General features: G+C 48.0%; 1 protein-coding gene across 13 annotated transcripts in view; it reads left to right on the top strand.

Annotated features, from left to right (window-relative positions):
• The window catches only part of LOC101157063 (voltage-dependent N-type calcium channel subunit alpha-1B), a 116,964-nt gene that overhangs the window by 44,722 nt on the left and 57,640 nt on the right, over positions 1–14,602 (top strand). For all 13 annotated transcript variants that reach the window (XR_002873912.1, XM_023958889.1, XM_023958888.1 and 10 more), the window contains exons 7-9: positions 8,451–8,554; positions 13,778–13,893; positions 13,981–14,067. Coding sequence is in view for 12 of the 13 variants with exons in the window: in XM_023958889.1 (XP_023814657.1) it covers positions 8,451–8,554; positions 13,778–13,893; positions 13,981–14,067 (307 nt within the window). In the remaining variant the exon portion in view is untranslated. The remainder of the gene's footprint in view (positions 1–8,450; positions 8,555–13,777; positions 13,894–13,980; positions 14,068–14,602) is intronic.

Genomic DNA, 14,602 nt, shown 5'->3' with positions numbered 1-14,602 from the left:
TCAAAGTGTGAATCAGGAGCAGATGAAACCCTGCCATTTGGAAAAACTCTCAGTTGTGATGTAGAAATTGAAACAGGCGGGGCCAAAATCTCCCCGCTCTGCTCCATTCTGATCATCCACTGTCAGACAAACAGATCTATCAACGTCTTTGTTTTCCTGGTCTGGATGGATCGCTACGATATTGATCACAGTTTTTGTTCCAGCAGTAATGTTAAGTTGGGGTGGGAGGGGCTGTAAGCTGGTGGGAGAGAGTGTAGAAAGATGGATGATGGGAAATTAGCAAAGGTTTACATGATCTGAGGTCCTGCAATGCGATTTGAGTGTCGTGGTGCAATCAACCAATCAGCTTTGGGCATGTGACATGTTCAATGACACGACCAGTGGGTGGAGTCCATAATCAACACATGGGACAACCTGATATTTCTCCTCCTGAACTTAATGATATTCTTTTTTTAATGGAGACAATCCTCTAATTTTATTCTCCTTTTTCCCTCCTTGGAATAATGCGGGACAGCAAGTCGTCAAACTGGGTCACAGAGAGACAGAATACTTTAAAAACCGGATCTCTGAATGATCTCATGAACTCAGACATGGAGACATGATAACCGATGCTTTTGTAGAACTCTTCAAAAGAAACACATCTGATCTCTCCACAGCATCCGTGTCTTCTGTGTTTTGTAAAAGAGATAACCACAGACATCGCTCCATGTAGTGATCAGGATAAAAACATTGGGCAGTAGCTCCTCCTTCACGTGTCTGGACTGTCAAGCTGATGAACACGTTTTTGGACAGGCGTCAAGCAGCAAATTCGAGGTTCGTCCAAGTAGAAGCGATCGACAAGAATTTGACGTGTGAATTACATTCAGTAATAAACTCCAACGGAGACAGACGGATGCCTCCACTGTCACAACGACCTGTCAACGCAACACGGGTTGTGTGTCTTATCAGGGTAAGCTCTACTGGTGTACCGCAGGGAAGTGTACTCTCCCCTCCCTCTACACCTATAATGACCCTAAAAAAGAACCCTGTTATCTGCAGAAATACTCTAATTACTTTATAGATGTTGAGTGTACCAAAATTCACATTCAACTTTATTTATATAGCGCTTTTCATGCTACATGGCATCTCAAAGTGCTTCCTAGAGAAAGAATAAAAAAAATAAGATAAAAAAATTTAATAGTTAAAATAATAAACATAGTAAAAGTAATAAAAACAATAATAAAATGCAAATAATAATAAAATAAATGAATTAATAAAAACACACAAAAACCCAACACATACACATCCCTCCTTTAAAATCAAAACAAATAAAATTAGCTGTTAAAATTTTATAAAATCAAATAAAAACATGTGGATAATTAAAAACTATGTAAAAGCTTTACTAAAAAGATGTGTCTTAAGTTTTTTCTTAAAAACCTCCACAGTGGCTGAAGCCCTCACGTCCTCAGGCTGTTCCACAGGCGAGGCCCACAGTGCTCGCCGTGGGTTTTACTTCTGACCTTTGGGACCACCAGCAGACCTGCAGCTGTGCACCTGAGGGCTCTGGGAGGATCATAGACTAAAAGTAAATCTGATAAAAATGAGGGTCCAGCTCCATGTAAACTTTTATAAACTAATAAAAGAACCTTAAAACCGATCCTAAAGATGAATGGGATTCAGTGCAAAGACTTCCAAATTGGAGTAATGTGCTCCTTCTTTCTCGTTCTGGTTAAAAGGCGTGCAGCTGAATTTTGAAATAGCTGCAGCCGGTTTGTAGAATTTCTCTTAGCACCAGAAAGAAGAGCATTACAATAGTCTATCCTAGATGTTATAAAAGCATGGATTGATATTTCAGCATTGGCTTGTGAGAAAAAGGGTCTCACTTGGGCAATATTTCTAAGATGATAAAATGCAGTGCAATGCAAAGGTAGCTGAAGAAATACTCTGATTACTTTATAGATGTAATTAGAAACTGCTTTTGGTGTTTATGTTCATCAGCTCAAACGATGAAGGCAAAAATGTTTCGTAGACACGGCAAATCCTTTTTCCTGCTGCCCCAGACTCACCGTCCTCCTGATTCTGAAGCCGTTTATTTTCTGCCCCAGCCTGCATTTTACTACAAGCTGGAAAACTAAAGAAGTAGCTGTAGTTCTTTCCATCATCATCATCTTCACTAAATCTGGGGACCTTTGCCCGATGGCATCTGGATACTTTCAGTGAAGAATAAATTCTGTTGGGCTGATGTGATGTAGAAATGGGGTTGAGATCACCCTGTCATCCATCCATTCCCCAGCTTTTCTTCCCTTCTTTTCTTCCCGAGCCAATCGCGCTGCTTGCACTGAATGTCGATGATGGGATTCTCTGAGCGACAGCTCTCTCATTTCCAGCTGCTGTGAGACGAAGCAGCATGGTCTTCATGTGAGCGGCTGTCTGTCACTGCCAGGCAGAGTGTAACCCCAGGCCGATGGGATGGGCGGTAAACTCAGCCTTGTCACGGTGGTGGGGCTCGAGAGCCGGATGGACCCAGATGCAGAGACAGGAGGCACACAGTTCCGGGGCAAGGGGTTTAATCACAAACACAAACGAAAAGCGCTGCAGAGCAGGATGTCAGATCAGGAACAAAAAACTCACTGTGGCGTGGCGTGGCAAGAAACATGGGACATGGCATGACAAGACATGAACACCAGAACAGGAATAATGGACCAACTCAGGAGGAAGGCAGAGACAAGACTTAAATACAGACAGGGCAGACAAGACACAGGTGGACACGATCAGGGCTGATGGGGACCAAAGGAAGTAAAACTCAAGAAAACAGACAAGACAGGAGACTTTCAAAATAAAACAGGAAACAGAAACAAGACAGAACAAGGACCAAAAACAAGACAACAAATTCAAATCATGACAGTACCCCCCCCCTCAAGGAACCGCACCGAGGTTCCAAAAGTCACATGAGGGGGGGGCCCCGGAGGATAAAACTCGACGGGCACAAGAGTCCAGAGGACGGCCGGGGGTCCGCGCCGTCCGGCGAGGCAGGTCCGGAGGAAGGCCGGGGGGCCGAGCGGTCCGGCGTGGCAGGTCCGGAGGATAAACCTCGACGGGCACAAGAGTCCAGAGGACGGCCGGGGGTCCGCGCCGTCCGGCGTGGCAGGTCCGGAGGGAGGCCGGGGGGCCGAGCGGTCCGGCGTGGCAGGTCCGGAGGACGGCCGGGGGGCCGAGCGGTCCGGCGTGGCCGGTCCGGAGGACGGCCGGGGGGCCGAGCGGTCCGGCGTGGCCGGTCCGGAGGACGTCCGGGGGGCCGAGCGGTCCGGCGAGGCAGGTCCGGCATGAGATCCTTGGAGTCGTCAGGCTTGGAGTCGTCAGGCTTGGAGTCGTCAGGCATGGAGTCGTCAGGCATGGAGTCGTCTGGCATGGAGTCGTCTGGCATGGAGTCGGGCCAGCAGTCTGGCATGGAGTCGTGCCAGCAGTCTGGCATGGAGTCGGGCCAGCAGTCTGGCATGGAGTCGGGCCAGCAGTCTGGCATGGAGTCGGGCCAGCAGTCTGGCATGGAGTCGGGCCAGCAGTCTGGCATGGAGTCGGGCCAGCAGTCTGGCATGGAGTCCGGCCAGCAGTCAGGCTCTGGCGGGTCGGGCCAGCAGTCAGGCTCTGGCGGGTCGGGCCAGCAGTCAGGCTCTGGCGGGTCGGGCCAGCAGTCAGGCTCTGGCGGGTCGGGCCAGCAGTCAGGCTCTGGCGGGTCGGGCCAGCAGTCAGGCTCTGGCGGGTCGGGCCAGCAGTCAGGCTCTGGCGGGTCGGGCCAGCAGTCAGGCTCTGGCGGGTCAGGCGTGGAGCCGAGCTCAGGCGGGTCAGGCGTGGAGCCGAGCTCAGGCAGGTCAGGCGTGGAGCCGAGCTCAGGCGGGTCAGGCGTGGAAGTGGGGACCGGTTGGGGTTCAGGCGGCACCCCCCTGGGAGCTGGAACGGGTCTGGGCGCAGGCGGAACCCCCCTGGAAGCTGGAACGGGTCGGGGCGCAGGCGGCACCCCCCTGGGAGCCGGGACGGGTCGGGGCGCAGGCGGCACCCCCCTGGGAGCCGGGACGGGTCGGGGCGCAGGCGGCACCCCCCTGGGAGCCGGGACGGGTCGGGGCGCAGGCGGCACCCCCCTGGGAGCCGGGACGGGTCGGGGCGCAGGCGGCACCCTCCTGGGAGCCGGGACGGGTCGGGGTGCGTCCGGGACCACCACTGAACGTGGTTGTGGTGCATCCGGGACCACCACCGGAACATGACGGGGATGGGGTGCATCCGGCACCACCACTGGAAAGCGATGTGGTGCGTGCCGGACCACCTCTGGAACAGGAACGGGACATGGACGGGGACGGTGGCGGCGACGGCGACGACCCCCCTTCATGGCGAGATGGCTCCCCTCCATAGCTGGAGTGCAGAACTGGAGTGTGTTAAAGTCCCAATAGGACCTGGTCCTCTCTGCTTCGAGGCAGTAGGCCTCCAAAAGCTGCATGTCCCGCTCTGCTGGGTCCAGAAAACTTGGTTGGTCCATTCTGTCACGGTGGTGGGGCTCGAGAGCCGGATGGACCCAGATGCAGAGACAGGAGGCACACAATTCCGGGGCAAGGGGTTTAATCACAAACACAAACGAAAAGCGCTGCAGAGCAGGATGTCAGATCAGGAACAAAAAACTCACTGTGGCGTGGCGTGGCAAGAAACATGGGACATGGCATGACAAGACATGAACACCAGAACAGGAATAATGGACCAACTCAGGAGGAAGGCAGAGACAAGACTTAAATACAGACAGGGCAGACAAGACACAGGTGGACACGATCAGGGCTGATGGGGACCAAAGGAAGTAAAACTCAAGAAAACAGACAAGACAGGAGACTTTCAAAATAAAACAGGAAACAGAAACAAGACAGAACAAGGACCAAAAACAAGACAACAAATTCAAATCATGACAAGCCTGTCAGCTTCTTGTGACGACGCGCCTACATCCTCTCAGCTGTTCAGCCAGCCTTTACAGGAAGAAGTCCTCATTTCTGATTCCCGCTATCTGCTCCTGCACAAAGAGTAAAGTTACCTTCTAAAGGACGTTTTACACAAACAAAACATGCTTTTTCCAGTGAGGAAAGTTGTCCTGAGTGGGAAAACACAGTCACATGTAGGGTGTATTCAGACTGGGAAAATGCTTTGGTCCGGATCAAGTCCCAAATACTTGCTTTAGGTCTGAATGCAGAGTCAGACTGGCATCAAGCGGCCCGTTCCGTTACGGACCAAATCTTGTAAACAAAACCACCTGACTGAAGATCTCCTCAGTCATTGGGGCGGGTCAAAACAACAAGAAAAGGACAGACATGCAGACTTTTGCAATCCTAATTACTGACAGTTACCTTATGAAAACTTAATATGTTGATTATGACATATAGACATAGTGAGAAGACACGTGGATCACATTAAACATTGTTTTAATGAGCCTGAATTCATCTGACCTCATTTCAGTGAGTTTTTGTGTCTCATCGTTGATCCGGAGCAAATTCAGTAAACCGGGTTTTCCCAGTCTTAGTCTGGAGGTAACAGTTCAAGCCACACCTATTTCTATGGCTAATAGCAGTAACGGGTGAGGTCTGACCGAAGCTGAAGAATGAACTTTGATAACATTTGAAATGCCCTCACCACAAAGGGAAACTGCATTATTTGGTGAAAAGGCCACTTCAGACGGGGGGGGGGGGGGGGGGGGGGTGCAGCTGGAACCCCCAGAGATGTTTGGTTGGTATCCTAGCAACGTCTGAGCTGATGTCAGGTGTGGGCTGGGATCTCAGGTGAGTTCTCTTCGCAGAATCAGTTAGAACTGATTGCAGGCCCGTTCAGCTCTTCTGCTGAAGTTCTGGATGAGTTCTTCTAATCTGACAGTGAATCTGTTTCAGCATGTGGACTCTCAATACGCATGACGGGGGGCCTAATGAAGAAGGGGTCATATTTTGGGAGATGTACTAATTGTCTGGAGGGAATTTAGTTGCAAAAGAACAAGTTTTTGAATGTGTTCATGTTTCCATCGTCAAGAAAACCATAAATATTCTAAAATGTTCCAACATTCTTTGAAGGTGGAGACTGTGTTCATATGTGTGTATTTCTGTCTGAAAATACTACATTTAATGGATGAAAAATGTTATGGAAAAACAGATTTTTACAATTGTACATTTAAAAAAAGCTGTTTATTCTGTCAATTTGGTTGGAAAAACCTTCATATTTGGAGGAAATGCTGGTAGTTAGAGCAAACATTTACACTAGATTAGAACATTTTGCTTAAACATACATTTTCTTTTCCAGTCTTGTGATTGAAACCTCTTTTAGAGAAATGACTTTCTGTCTTCTTTTTTCATTCAAACTGCTCTTAGGCTGAGGCTAGTTGAGTTTAAACGCTGTGAAGAGGCTGACTCCGCCCCCTGAAACATTCATGAGAAGAGGTGTATGCAGAAACATATTACATGTCGTAGTTTATCAGCTTCACCTGCACCTTAAGGGGCGTGTCTCAGAGACACTTTGCACAGTATGTGCTTATTACACGGGTGTAAACTGGTCTTGTGTGAATCTACGTGGAAAAAGGGAGAAAAGTTGTGGTCTTTACATTAGATTTTCACCGATATTTCAGGAATAAACCACGTTAAAAACACGGAAGAAGATGGAATAAACCACACTAAGAACACGTAAACCAACGTAGAACATGAACTGTGTGATTATTGTGATGTTTATCTGTAATTCATTAGTGATTTGTGGATCAATTATATAATTGTAACGTGGTCTGTGCGCTGTATACGTGATATAAAAGTTATACATCGGTGGTTCATGCATGAAAAGTCTGTTAGACAAAAGTGGAACGGTCGTGGAAAGACACACATTAGTGTTTGCATCTCACAAAAATCACACACAAATGTGTACGATTTACGTAACAATTGCGAATAAACTACGTAAAATACTGTAAACTGTGTAAATCTCAACTGACCTGTTTTGGTTTCAAATATATAAATTCTTTTTCCAGAGAAATGTTTGGCTAGTAGAAATCTAATCTGGCTGCTTGGATGCTACCTGCTTTAACCCAAAAAAGTGAATTTAAAACCCTGATATATAAACTACGAACAATACGCACAAACTGCGAAATTCTCAACTGACCAAAAGTTTTGAACAGCTCAAAATTGAATTCATGTGAAGATTTATCACCCAAAACCCTTGACAGACATCTGCGGACATTGACGGATGACGAACGCAAGAGACACTCATGAATTAGGTATATTACGCATGAATCACATTTAAGTCATGGAAATGTGTCAGATGTTTGTAGCGGCTGCAGAACACGGCCTCAAACCACAAACATTTCTGATGTCACCCAGATGATTCTGAACAGTGAAGATGAAGGGGAAACTGGATTTGCTCCATTTATTCCTAAAAAGGTCAGGTGGGCCGGACGGATCCACCTGTCAATCAAACAAACACTTAAACCCTTAATAATGCAAAAAATTGAGTTCAAATAAGATCAAACTCACTGATTTAAACAGAAACTGCATCATCTGACTCCTCTGGGTGGGTTTTCAAAGGTGGCTGAAACTCAGGGTTGAAATGAGGCGAACTATCAAACCCAGAATTATGTAACATCTTTTCTTTTGAGCCTCTCTCTGTTTTCTCCTGCCCCCCAACCACCCTGCATCGATGCAAAAGACACAGCCTTCTCATTTCTCCTGCAGTGAGGGTGTGGCGTTCCGCTGAACTGCTGCTTATCGTCTGGATGAGGCTTTTACAGGCTCCTAATGGCTTTTCTGTTGTTTGGTCTGCTTCGCCCTCACACCAGCTAATGCACCGATACGGCCGGCTCTTTGCAACCACTTCCAGCTCAGAGTTACATTACGGCCTTTCCTGTAGAGCGGATGCAGAAATGTTCAGCTCTCTGGCAGCAGCTCAACATGGATCGTATAACAGTTTCCTCTATTACTGCCTCCACTTGGCTTTCTGTGTTTAAACAAACACGGAGGAGGTTCAACACAAAGAAGACCTTTGCAGTTTTTTGAACAAGATTCCATAAAACCAGCAGTTGTTGCCTTTGAATTAACAGCAGAATTTAACATTTAGGCGTACGGAGGCTGTGGGGTTTTGCATTGTGACAGGGGAATATTTGCATCAGTCTGTTGTTTGAGGCCGGCAGAGAACAAGTCTGCTGATTCAGACAGTGAGCATCCAGTCCTGCAGATCCCAGACAGGAAGGAAAACTGGGATCAGATCTACTACACATCTTCAGTAAAAGAACAGCCTTTGGTGACACTTTGGTAATATTCCCACTGAGAGGTGGGAATATTAGATAAATTACAGATAACTGGAAGATCACAAGAGGACGCACACACAGCCACACACTCCACGCCCAACACCAGCTGTCAATCAAGCTCCACTGTGATCGTTTCCCCTTTCCTGTGCAACAGCTGTCATTTCTTTGTGTCTGTGTGCAGGCCAACGACGCCTCAGGGAACACGTGGAACTGGCTGTACTTCATCCCCCTCATCATCATCGGTTCCTTCTTCATGCTGAACCTGGTGCTGGGCGTCCTGTCAGGGTGAGCTCACGCCTTCTTTTGAGGTCCGTTTTTGTCTTTGCCAAATCAACTTCATCGTCTGCTGAGTGGAGATGTAGGAAAAGTCTTTGCCGTCACATGAATGTTCTTGAGAAAAGAAAGACGTTCAGCATTTGAGAATGGGTTCCAGGATTGAACCCCTCATTTCAGCTTTTATTAACTTCCGGAGCATGTTTGAAACTTTAGGTCATCAATAAATCTGCAGCCCCCTTTTTCTAGAAATGATCTTTTGAGTTAGACCTCTATAACACCGACAAGCAAACAGCAGTGCTCTCTTCATCCACGGCCAGACGACCTTCTTCTCTTCCTCACATTGGTCTTTTTATCTACCGATCACAGGAATGGGGTCCTCGCTCCCTACCTGATACTTCCTCTTTGTTGCCACGGTGACGTGGAAAAGCATTTGTCATGTTTTGCAGAAGGCAGCCCTCCATCTTGAAACAGCAGCTTTGCTTTAAAGCTTTTGACTTTAGCTACACTGAACCTTCAGGAGCAGAAGCAGAATGTGTTTACATGCAGCAACAGACGGTCATCTACACATGTAGAGCAGAGTTTTCAGTCAAAAACAAAAGCTGATTAAATGGTTGCTCAACGGCTCACAGGCAGAAGCCATTGTTGGGGAAGGCAGAGCAGAGAAAGAAAAATAATGTTATGAAAATCCTACAAATATTCCTGCAGGACATGGTGACTTTATCTATTGTTGGGAACATTACTACAAACTACGGTGCTTCAGGTTGTTCATGGACAAGCCCTGCGTCTGACAGAGCTCAGCTTTACATTGTTAGACTGTCCAGAAAAAGCTTTTGAGAGCCAGAGCTGATGATGAAAGAGGCGCTCATGCTGTCAGTGACACATCACAACTTTGAAAGTGGTTCTTCAGCAAAAGGTCAACTTCATGCTGCTGTTGATTGGCTGAGGCCAGATGACATGAATTTGAAACAGAAACAGAAGCTTTGGAACTTTATCTGCTTTGACAAGTGCTTTTTTTTTTTTTTTACTGCTTTTCCAATGTTTTGATTTAAAAATTAGATGTGAACGTCCTGCGATGCGTCTACAGACAGGGAACATGGCAAAAACTTTAGCTATCCCGCCCCCATTTAGTCTTCCTCCCCCCCTCTGCAGAAGCTGTCAGATGGCTTTACAGTGAGTGGACAGGTGAAAGGTCACTGTTGCTGGACCATGCTGCGTCTCAGCTGGAGCAGATGCAGGAGGCCGTGGCCTCACAGGGCCCAGACGCTGAAAAGGCATCATGGGAGGTTGGGTCGCTCATCAAACTTTTATCCAATCACAGAGGGCCACCAGGAGTCAGATTGAAAGCGATCAAAGTGCAGTTCACACCTGAAACCCACTTTCCATGGCAAAGCCTTGCTTTGATCTGCGTCACACGGATGTTTCATGTCTGAGGAAAACCTTCATTGGTTGGGTTTTTAAGTTTTTTGCTGCTGTGCTACAATGTTTTAAAAATTCCCACTGAAAAGCTGGAGAGAGTCCATGTGCCACAGATGCTTTCTGGACTTTATTTTGCTCTCAGCACAAGATCCGGGCAGTCTTTCCTCCAGAACTGTGTCTCCCCCTCTGGTCACCAGCGGGAACCATCTCCAGAGTTCCAGCCACACTTCCTGGATGCTGCACACCTGACTGTCACTCACTCAATCAACCACAGCAGACTTAATCACTGCACTGAGCAGAGCTCATTGTGAAGTATTGTTTGTGCCGCTCTGCCTCCCTTACCGAGCGTTAAATCTGGACCTGATCTCTGACTCTCTGTTTGCCTGCTGCCTGCCCCGACCCGACCTTTGCCTGTATTTTGACCATCCTGTCTCCTCTCTGATGAACTTGTGCCTGTTATCGACTCCTGCCTGTCTGACCCTGATCTGTGGACTTTTAGCTGAGCTAATAAACCTGTTGCATTTGGATCCAGCCTGTTCTTGTAACGGGTTTCAGTTTCTTTGCCTTTGTGTTTGTTTCCTTGACTTTCTGTATAGGTTTGAGTTACTTCCTGTTTTATTTTGTAGTATTTCTTGTTTTGTTGTTTTCAAGTTTTACCTTTCCCCGTCAGTCCAGAGTGTTTCCACCTCTGTCTTGTCGCCTTGCATGTATTTAAGTCTTGTCTTTCCCTTCCTCCTGTGCTGCTCCATAGTATTAGGTCTGTGTATTTGTATTTGTATTTCGAGTTTCGAACTTGCCTGCCATATGCAGTGGTTTTGTTTTTATAAATTGTTAATATTAAAGCCCTGCTTTCCCCTGCAACCTCCTGCCTCTTCATCCTCTCTGTGCCTGGGTACTTCTTCAACCTTCCCTCGTGACATTATGGACCAGCCATACCTGTACCCAGCAGAGAGGGCCTGCCAGGAGGCAGAACAGACCTGTTTTCAGTGGACCCCTGACTGGTCCCAGATCCCCTACTTGGACTTCAAAGGGAGTCGCCTGGCCATCAGAGGGGGCCGTTGTCGTCACTGCCGCCCTCATCGTAAGCCCTCCCGTGTCTCCTGGATGGAGCTGGACATTCTTCAGCAACGGTCCTTCCTGGACCCCCTGGACCAGGACCTGTGGCTCTGGGAGGACTTTTACGAGGAGGAGGAGGGGGTCGAGACCCAGTTGGCTTTGGACTGTTTCCAGTTCCCCGCTTCCGTATTCGACGGGAATCGTCTGGCTGTGAGGGGGGGGACGCCGACACCGTCGCCGCCCTACTCGACATCCCATTTTGGCTCCGGAGGCGGTCCTCGATACACCCCAACCCGTCCCTGCTCCCAGGAGGGTCCTAGACGGGGTGGAGCTGGACAGGAGGGTGCCGGATGCTCCCCGACCTGTTCCTGCTCACAGGACGGTCCTGGACAGGGGGGTGGCGGACAGGAAGGTGCCGGATGCACCCCAACCCCTCCCTGCTCCAGACGCCTGGCCCGAGCCCCCGGCCGTCCCCCGGACTCTGAACTTTGTTGGTCTATGACCATACGCCTTTCGGGCCCCCTCCTCCTTGGGTCTATGTGGAGCGTCAGTGCGGTTCCTTGAGAGGGGGTTATGTTTCTTTGCCTTTGTGTTCTTTTCCGTGATTTTCTGTGTAGGTTTGAGTTGCTTCCTGTTTTATTTTGTAGTATTTCCTGTTTTGTTGTTGTTTTCAAGTTTTACCTTTCCCCGTCAGTCCTGAGTGTTTCCACCTCTGTCTTGTCGCCTTGCATGTATTTAAGTCTTGTCTTTCCCTTCCTCCTGTGCTGCTCCATAGTATTAGGTCTCCCTGTTCATGTGTTTGTGTATTTGTGTTTCCAGCTTACCTGCCATATGCAGTGGTTTTGTTCTATAGTCTTTTGTTAATATTAAAGCCCTGCTTTCCCCTGCAACCTCCTGCCTCCTCATCCTCTCTGTGCCTGGGTACTTCCTCAACCTTCCCTCGTGACATTTCTTGTGACGCTCACATGTCATTTTATTGGGTGAGTGTGTCATCCTACGATACGCTGGAGGGGTCCATAAGAAAAAAAATATGTCAGTTATGGATCTGACTGTTAAACCACCAAACAGTTCCTGAGAACGGCTGTGAAATCATGTTGAGACATTTTTGACGATGAATGGAATTTCAGTTCAGCATAAGAGCCATGTTAGTGACGATTCGCATGCAAACAGTCAGGATGGCTACCTCTGTGTTTTTGAAGACCCTGCAATCATGAGACAGCAGGGAGGATGGAGATCCCTCGCTCTACAAACGTCTGTCTCCCTTTCCCTCTCTGCTTTTTAATAAGCGAGTCTCTCACTCTTCTTCACCCCTTTTCTTCTTTTAATGTCTCCATCTGCCCCTCTGTGCTTCATCTCATTTCCTCTCCGAGCGGCAGACAGGCAGCTCCACGGACTGCTGCTCTGAAAAAGCAATAAAGCAGAAGAGGATTGATGTTTTATTACAGTAATAAAACAGAAATGTTGTGAAAACTGAAATACAAATGAGTTATTAACTACAGGGAAACATTTTCAGGGTCCTGGATTTGTTGCATTTTTATGAGTGTTTCTCTTTATGACGGGACATATTGAAAACAAATGAATATGTGCGTTCATTTGTTTGTCTGTGTGTCCACACACTTTGCTGGTGGGAGTGAAAACTGTTGATGAAATGTTCTGTCCAGCCTCGTGAGGAGGGGCCCCTCAGTTTAGGTTTGGTTTTCCTCCTGTTACAGACACATCAGGTTAAGTTTATTACTATTAGTTAAATCAATTATCCTCAGTAAATCTAAATGTCTGCTTTTCAGTTCAGAAAACAACCCCGGGGGGGGCACAGTCCGGTGCTTTTGCATTCTGGTTCAAAGTCTGAACTGTTGGCATTGCATTGTAAAAACAAATCCAAACTAACAGAACGTGTGGGTTTTGGCCAAGAGGTTCCGGTCTAAAAAAAAAAACGCTGCTGAAGAAGAGAGAAGGAAGACGAGTTTGTAGACAAAGAGAGACAGGAGAGAAGGACGTAGAGTAGAAGCATTGCATGTAGAGACTTATGATGATGTGATGAAAAAGAATAGATCTGCTGCCGGAAGCTCAAGAGACCAGAAAGAGAGGAAATCTGATAGATTAGAAGCAGCTTCAAGCTGTTTTATTATGGTGTGGATGGAAAGAACAGAGGAGGAGTTTGATGAGGATGTTCTGCAGGCGAAAAGAAGGTCAGAGGAGGTGATGAGTCCTAAGATAATAGTTGAAGGTGTGATGGTGAATGTTGTCAGAAGGAGAAATTCTAGTAAGGATGGATGAGGAGATCCAGAGTATCTCAGGGGAGACAGAGAAGGGATGACGGAGTTTGGTGTTCAGGACGGGAATGCAGAAGGACAGACGATGGTGGACTTTACTAAAAGAATGGAAATGTCAGTGAAGAAGACATTTTTCCAGAAAAGAGAGGAACACAAGTTGGTAACATCTTGTTCAGACGTAATCTGAGAAAGATCAGAGACAGAAGTAGCTGAATAGGTTAGCAAGTCAGCAGAGGATCATGGTGTGAGGATGACTCTGGTGGTGAGGAAGACGAAGAGAACAAGTCCAGAGCAGAAGACCAAGTGCTGAAAGTTGAAGGAGACCTGTGTAGCTTTTGCAGAGGATAGGTAGCAGGTTTTGGGAGAACATGATGTTCTTCTATAGTGGAGTATGGACATTTCCATTTCAGCTTCTGTCAACATTCTAGTCTCCCTGACCGTCTGTCAGGAGCAACAATCAACATGTCTTGTTTTTCTGTGACTTCATCAGAGAGTTCGCAAAAGAGAGGGAGCGTGTGGAAAAGAGGCAAGAGTTCCTGAAGCTCCGTCGACAACAGCAGATCGAGAAAGAGCTCACCGGATACCTGGAGTGGATCTGCAAAGCAGGTCAGAAACCCGAGCAGGAGATCAACGCTGCCAATTCCAAAACAGGATTTCCCTTTTGTGAGTTCAAGCAAAGTGTTTGTTTCACAGAGGAGGTGATGCTGGCTGAGGAAGACAAGAATGCTGAGGAGAAGACGCTGGATGGAGCGTGGTACAAGAAGAAACAAGGCAACTCTGGTGAGGACTGCCCCTGAACATCACATGCACCGGGCAGAACTCCTTTCTACCCTCTTGAGACTTGAGGACAGGGCAGAGACTTGAGGACGGGGCAGAGACTTGAGGACAGGGCAGAGACTTGAGGACAGGGCAGAGACTTGAGGACCAGGCAGAGACTTGAGGACAGGGCAGAGACTTGAGGACCAGGCAGAGACTTGAGGACGGGGCTGACACTTGAGGACGGGGCAGAGACTTGAGGACGGGGCAGAGACTTGAGGACAGGGCAGAGACTTGAGGACCAGGCAGAGACTTGAGGACCGGGCAGAGACTTGAGGACGGGGCAGAGACTTGAGGACGGGGCTGACACTTGAGGACGGGGCAGAGACTTGAGGACGGGGCAGAGACTTGAGGACCGGGCAGAGACTTGAGGACCGGGCAGAGACTTGAGGACGGGGCAGAGACTTGAGGACGGGGCAGAGACTTGAGGACCGGGCAGAGACTTGAGGACGGGGCAGAGACTTGAGGACGGGGCAGAGACTTGAGGACGGGGCAGAGA

The sequence above is a fragment of the Oryzias latipes genome, chromosome 9, assembly GCF_002234675.1.
Source record: "Oryzias latipes chromosome 9, ASM223467v1".
NCBI classification, from domain to species: Eukaryota; Metazoa; Chordata; class Actinopteri; order Beloniformes; family Adrianichthyidae; genus Oryzias; species Oryzias latipes.
The sequence above is the reverse complement of the archived record's forward strand: the minus strand, read 5'-3'. Positions and strand labels throughout refer to the sequence as shown.